At 43.2% G+C, this 7,225-nt stretch overlaps 1 protein-coding gene across 1 annotated transcript in view; it reads right to left on the bottom strand.

Annotated features, from left to right (window-relative positions):
- Window positions 1-395: 395 nt before the first annotated feature.
- The window catches only part of GNA11 (G protein subunit alpha 11), a 117,181-nt gene continuing 110,351 nt past the window's right edge, over window positions 396-7,225 (bottom strand). Inside the window, exon 7 of the mRNA XM_069217256.1 lies at window positions 396-7,225. This exon is cut by the window's right edge and continues 82 nt beyond it. Coding sequence (XP_069073357.1) covers window positions 7,117-7,225 — 109 coding nt within the window. The 3' untranslated portion in view covers window positions 396-7,116.

The following is a 7,225-nucleotide window of genomic DNA, read 5'->3' as shown; positions in this document are numbered from 1 at the left end:
AAAGAAGTAAATGAACTGTGGCAGTGGCGGGAGTTGTGGGATTCATTAGGCAGTAGCTACCTTAACGCAGCAGCTCCCATTCTCTCAGTTTAGGATTTGTTGTCGGGTTCCATTCGATTTTGCATAACACAAACAATATGTGGGAAGAGAAGGAAAGAGCAAGTGCTGTTTTAGATTTTACTTTTAAGTCATGTTTGGTTATTTAAATCTGAAAATACTCAAATCAGCTAAACGGTTTAGTATTTAAATAGTTTTCTCTTCAAATAGGTGTTCCAAGGTACTGTATACAGACAGATATTCATAGAACAGAAGAATGCGGAGAACTCTCCGCTACTTGTGGGCGTGGAACAAACAAGTTAAGGAGCAAGAAATAACAGTTCATGCCACAAACAAGGTTTATAGGAACAAAATTTATTCCAATTTCAAACAGTTTATTCTGAGGAGAAAGGTATGAAAATCAAATTCCATTGCATATTTCTGGAATAAGAGTCCAGCTCCAGGCATCGAAGCACAGTAGGGGCACAAGCCACCTCCTTGAACACCAAGAGAGGTCTGACAACTGGAGCAAGGGCGTTTATCCAGAAACACTAACCCCCTTCCCTCCTGCAACCCCCAACCCAGCTTTCGTTCCCTATCCCCCCGCACAACAAATACATGCATTTCAATGACAAAAGATTTAAAAACAGCATTTTATATAGCATCTTAAATAGGATAAAGTGTAATGGGTCTGTGATCAGGTCCTATAATATACAAGCATCTCCACCACATTGGCACTTGTAAAGAGACTCGCACAAACAAAAAGGGGAATTGGCACAACCGTTCCTTTTTTCCCTTTGTTTTTTAACTGGGCACTGTGTTCATACTTAAGAGGGACTTGAACAACCTGGGGTTTTGCACAGTGTAGCCGGGAGAAGGGGTGAACAGTTTCCAGTAGCACTTTAATGCGCATAAGGTAAGAAAAGGCTGTTCTAAGATACTGAAAGGGGCCTGGAAAGAGGCATTACATAATTGGTGGTTGAGAAGGGGCTGTAACTCAGGGTTAGGTGTATGAAACAGTCGCCTGCCTAATGTGGAAGGCGTGCTCGCCGGTTACGTAGCCTGTCACAGGAGTATTGAGCACATCAGAGACTTCTTTCGAAACTGTGGTGGACATTTGGCAAGGCCCTCGGGCTTCTCCAACCCAAGTTGGGTCCAGACACTAGGAACGAAAGACTCTGGAAGATCTCTTGGGTCGAGTTGAAAGGACTGCACAATGTAACTCCGGCCACCCAGAGCACCCCCACACTCCCCATTGGGCCCACAAGAGAGAAATACAGAAGAAGGCACACAGCTTGGAGCTTTATGACAAACAGCGTGTGAACTGGGGTGGTTGAGTCATACTCCCCAATTCTTTGCATTAATTAAGGATCTCAAGTCCAACACTGCTTTTGCCATATATTCACCAGATCTTCCTCCAGAACACCACATATGGATTGAGGTCATTTTTTAAAGATATGCTAACAAGGAGGTCTGCAAAAGACGGAGTTTTAGATTTTGGCACTTTATAAGAAAAGAAGAGAACTTCCACTAGCTGTTGGGGAGGAAGTAAGTGACTACTTGATTTTTGCAGACGATGCTGTGCCTCCTAGAGTAACAATTATATGATGCAGTGTTTATGGTCCAGATTACAGTCCTACCTAAAATGAATCTCTGGGTTTTATACAGCATCCATATGCAAAGTATAGTATAGGGTGAAGAAGTGCATAAAGGCATTTCTTCCAAAAACTGACAGCCATCTCGCATCCCCCTAATTTAACTTCACAGCCAGCCAGTAACGCGCTTTCACACCAAAAGAATACTGTAAAATAAATGGCACCAAACTGTCTTTGAAGAAGACAAGTCTTCAACTGTTGGCAAAACACTAAGTGGCATAGTGCATTGCAGCAGGATGAAGCAGCGATGGCACTGCAGCTAGAGTTTACTGCTAAGAGAAGTCATGTTTTAATGCTTAAGCACTCTGGTCGCCTCCCCAACCTGGGCGAGAGGGTGAATAGGTAGTGTGAAATGTTTCCAAATGAGCACTGTTCCTCACAGCAGCTCGACGGACCCAGAGAGATGGGGACAAGACTGCCTATGGCTGGGAAACATTACAGTGGCAATTAATGTGTGGGGGCTGATTTCGAGGGGGGTAAAGTTGACCCACAGCAACCGTAAGCATGCCTTAAGATAGACCTAATCTGTTGCAGAAGTACACAGTACTAAAACCTAGGAAGGGGGAACACTGCAGAAGTAGGGGAACAATGAAATAAGTGGGGGCACAATTAAAGCAGAAAAGTAGATGTGTTCTTGAAGTTCAGGTTTCTTTTGTGCTTATGATCATTCACCAGACGTCATCTGGGACAGTTCAAGATTGGCTCCTTCAAGAACGAACACTTACAAAAGTGGTAAGAGTTGTGCCCCATGGCACAGGATTGAGTAGCATCATGATGACTGTTAGTGTGCAGCCACACCAAACCCCTTTGGGGCACAAAACATGATTCACAAACAGGCAATGTCTTCTCATAATTAAACAATCTGCATGAGTAAGCCATAATATCTGTGAAGGTCACAAATCAACTCTTCAGGTTGCATTCACCTTTCACTTCTCAAAAGAAGCATGGAGCAGAGTGACTGAGAAAGGTTTCTCTGTAGTTCCCCAGAGGCAGGCATAGACTAAAATCGGTTTATGGATGAGATTTCACGGAAGGTGGTTGTATAATTTAAATAAAATAAAGTAGAGTTTATGTGAAATATAACTGGGTAGTGTGCGTGCACCATCACTATCTTCATCACACAGCAGCACAAAATAAGCTGAACTGAAGGTGTTGAAAGGAAGTATTTAAGCTTTCCCAATATTAGACCATTGCTTAAGACAGACTAAAACTAGGAGCAGCATGTTGCAGGAAGAAAGTCAATCCCAAATGTGCACCATATATGTCGTAGCAAGACTGGCTGGGTTCCAATTTTTGGATTCTGGGCTTCCAAAATGGCTAGAAAGGTATAAAGTATCAGGAAAGTTTCCATGCTTAGAAACTGACACCAAGCATCGTTCCACCCTGGAGAAGGTGAAAAAAGGCTCCCCAAAAGGTTGAGGAGGAGAAAAATAGTGTGACTGAACCTAGCGCTGCTGTCGGAAAGTTTGAGGGCGGGTCCAGGTTTTTATTTATTTTTTAATACAGATGAAAAGGTTGTGAAGTATGACTTATTTTACATGGCGTTAGGGGACGAAAAGAAGATAAAAATCTCCTGTGTTTATGCAACATGTTAGAGTATAAAAAAAGTTTCAAGTGCGACAGACTTCTCAACCCAGGAGTTTCTACATATCTCTAAAACTCCTCTTTAATAAGATAGTGAGAAGACCTCCCTCTGTGGTTAGTCGGGTTTTTTTCAGGTGACAGCAGCGATTCGACTGCTACTGTCTACTCTGCGATCCTCACTCAATTGTACGAGGCAACGACCCATGGAGAGCCACAACCAGAGAAATTAGTTTCATAGAAACTAGGACCGATTCACTACTCATTTTGACCAGTTCGTAGAAAACCAAATACCACCCCTTTTTGAGCATGACCCATCAAAGAGTTTGGCATCAATTGAAAAGAGAAGCTGTGTGTCACTGTACGTTCTGCTGGCAGATCAAGGGGATACTACAAGTCCAGAGATGCCCTCATACCTTCTTTATGCAAATTCATAACTAGGGACTGCAGATGCCTTTCAAGAAAGGTCTGGCTGTGAAGCGAAAAGATTTTGAAACATGTTCTGACTGTCTCAAGACCTGCGTGCAGAAGAGGAACTTCACAAAGTGAGAGTGCTCTGCATTCGTCATGTAGAAGAATGAAGGTTTGTTGGTGCGCAAGAAAAGACCCATTGTACTATGAGCTCAACTCCCATATCCATTTCCCTGCTTTGAAAGGCAGGGAAGAGGATTCCTGTGCACACTCAGAACACAAAGATTTAATAGGTACAGATATTGGTTGTGGATTCTACTAGAACCAGTCTCTCCATTTACGCTGGTGTTTCTACAGTCACTGGTTCATTCCGTCAACAACCATTCAAGCAGTGGTTTTCTTCAGAGAAGGTAGTGTTGGGGGCATTAACTTCAAAGCTGCATAACTTTAAAGGAAAAAAAAAAAAAAAAAGTGTGGTGATCTAGTGATCTCTGAAAACCGAGGAAAGCCCAAGCAGAAAGTCAAATACAAGACTGCATAGCAACCCAGCAGTGTCAAACCAAAAGAACTTGATTGCGCTTTTACCTATAATACATTTTGAAATTAAAGCTTAAGCTCCAACGAAAAACCCTAGACTAGGATTGGTTTAGAATTCTGACATTAAAAGAGGAATGTTTCTGAAGGCAGACAATCTCCTCCTTTCCACAATACTCTGAACATCTAGGCGTGTGTCGTTTGTGGATGTCCTCTCACTGTTTTTGGTCCCAGAGACTCTCTACTTGTGCATGTATTTCTCCAGAGCACTTCCAAAGCCAGCTAATAGGCAGGCGCACTGCAGGTGGTTGGTGAGTAGTGGTGGGGTTCTACTTTAACCTTCCAAGGTACATTCCAAAGAAAGTTGGTCAAAGAGTAGTGTTAAGTTCTCACCAAATCGGGAATCTTGGGCCCATTCTACAAGATCTAAAAGTAGTGTTTGCTCTTCAATACACAAAGGAGCACACAAAGGTCTGTTTGCACTGTGCCCCTCAACCCACACCCAAGCCCCTCTGCCAATTCCTATATCCAGTCCTCATGTGAAACCCAGTGTGCCCTCTCAGGACATACTACCTACTTTAAAAATAAAAAAAAACACATTTGGCAGGCTGGAGAGCCACATCACCTGTGTGGCCAACAGCTCGTCCCTCTGCTGAAGAAGCCCTTACATAGTCCCACAGCTGGACTTGTACCTTCTCCGCCCTGTCACATTAGACATACTTATAGTGCAAGACTCTGGAGCACAGCCACAATAAGCTACACACACCCTTGTTGCAGCTCACAGACCTTGGCCAAAAAAAGCCCTTTAGGAAGTACTGTGGAAGGGGGTGGGGAGGCAATTAGCAGCAAAGGCTAACTTCTTCAAAGTCAGTGGCATTTCTACTCAGCACGCCCAGCCTACAAGACGCGCACAGCAGTAGAGGGGTCTGGCTGCCAGAGCCCTTAGTGTTCTCAGAAATTTGTCTTCCTGCCATTGAATGTACACATGGGAGACCCACACCCCAATCATATTGTTTGTTGGGGTCTCAGGCACTCAACAACCGGGGGAAAAAGTGGACAACTTTTTATAAAAAGACACTAAAAAAAAACAAAGCTCAGACAGTTTAAAATGGTTTGAATAGTGCAAACTTCAAGCTCCTCATATGATGCTTTCAAAAAAAGTCTGGTAAAACCTGTTCCACACTCAAATTTGGCGGTCCAGCACCAAAGGATGCTTTATGTTAGCCTCAAAAATAGGCATTCCTTTCCTTTATTAGCTGGCATGTCAGTGGTCTCGCTATGGCCTACATTTCAGGTCACCGGCACACCCAGAGCAAGGCTTCTAGTGCTGCTGCTTCACTACAACTATCCCTGGCTGGTACAGGCCCATTAACTAAAACCAAAAGTCACTAACTAGAAAGCTTAAAAAAAAACAAAAAAGAAACACAGCTGTAGTAATAGTGAGGTGGGGGTTCTCACAAACTAGTGACCACCTAAACTTTGCCAGCAGTTCCCTCTATCTACCAAGAAGGGACATACAAAAGGGGTGACACAAACATTCCAAAGTCCAGGTGCTCCAGCACACAGAAGATAATTCTAAGCTGGTACACTGGCACCAGACCCACTTTAAGGGTGCTTTTATTTCTATGGCTCTATTTGTATTTCACCAATACAACTCTGCACCACTCACTGCCTTTTATTAAGGGCCTCTTCAGTGAGCTCAGGAGCTGTACTATATAATGGCATGAGCCAAAATGTCTTATGCCATAGCCAAGGTCTTCTGACACAGGTGTTCTTCACTTGAAATGTACTTCCTTACCCTCAAACCATCCGCTCCTAGCAGGCTTTCCTACAAAGGCACACCAGGAAAACGTTTCATGCAATTACACTACCAGCTTTTCCTGTTGCCAGCAAAAAAGTCAGACGCACGGGTCAGCCAATTGCCACCACTCTGCCTCCTTAAACCCAAAATGCCCCGGTTACCCCACCTACAACAAGAGCCAACTATAAATATGCGAGTATGTGGCACCCATTTTGCTTAAATAAAGCAGCGCATCTCCAGATCCACCAGGGTTAGCCTTAAAAACATAGGGATTGCTCCCTCAATGGATCAGAACCATAATAAATTGCTGACTATGCACCTCTCTACGAGCACACCTCCAGCTAGATTTAAAATAAAGTTGCCCTGAGGTCTCACTAGGTCCACTTGCTGCCATATATGCCCAATGCAGGCCATAAACAAAACAAATCAATGTACTTATTATCAATGTTACAAATTAAAAACAGGCTTTAAAACAGAGAACCACCATATGTCCTCCCTCCACTGTTGGGAAACTTAACCATGGTCACAGCTAACCAAGTGTGTGCGGGAAGAATCAGGCACCAGGGTTCAGGCTTGGCTGAAGTGGAGAAGGGTTGGGGAGGGGCTTTCAGAACCAGAAGGGCTCCACACTCCAAGAAGTCCAGTGAGTTTACAAAACTCAGTCCCCAAAGCAAACTGTATTAAGAGTATGGGTAAAATCAACACAAAGGAGAAAATAAATAAAAAAAACGTCCTTTGGCGCAATGCATGAGAAGAAAAGGTGTTCGGTGTGTAGAACGAGTTAAGAGATGCCCACCCATTGCCTTTCGCTCCCTGGGTTCAGCTGAAAATAAATGGTAATTTTGTTTAAAAAAACAAAAACAAAAATAAGAACAAAAAAAACACTAATCACCTACTCTGTTGGTGGAGGTGTGAAACCCCAGGATAACACTGAGTAAAATTTTGCAACGTCACTGATCAGACTATCTCAATTATTACATCATTAAAAATTTAAGATTTCACTTCCTGTAAATTTTATATATATTATATATATATATATAATTTCTCATTTTCTGTATCTTTTACACCCCGCAGGCCCATCCTGCCTCTGTGATGGGGTCAGACCAAGTTGTATTCCTTCAAGTTGAGCTGCAAGATGGTGTCCTTGACCGCTGCAAATACAAAGCGGATGTTCTCCGTGTCTGTGGCACACGTGAAGTGGGAATAG

This window comes from Pleurodeles waltl, chromosome 12 (genome assembly GCF_031143425.1).
Source record: "Pleurodeles waltl isolate 20211129_DDA chromosome 12, aPleWal1.hap1.20221129, whole genome shotgun sequence".
Taxonomy (NCBI): domain Eukaryota; kingdom Metazoa; phylum Chordata; class Amphibia; order Caudata; family Salamandridae; genus Pleurodeles; species Pleurodeles waltl.
The sequence above is the reverse complement of the archived record's forward strand: the minus strand, read 5'-3'. Positions and strand labels throughout refer to the sequence as shown.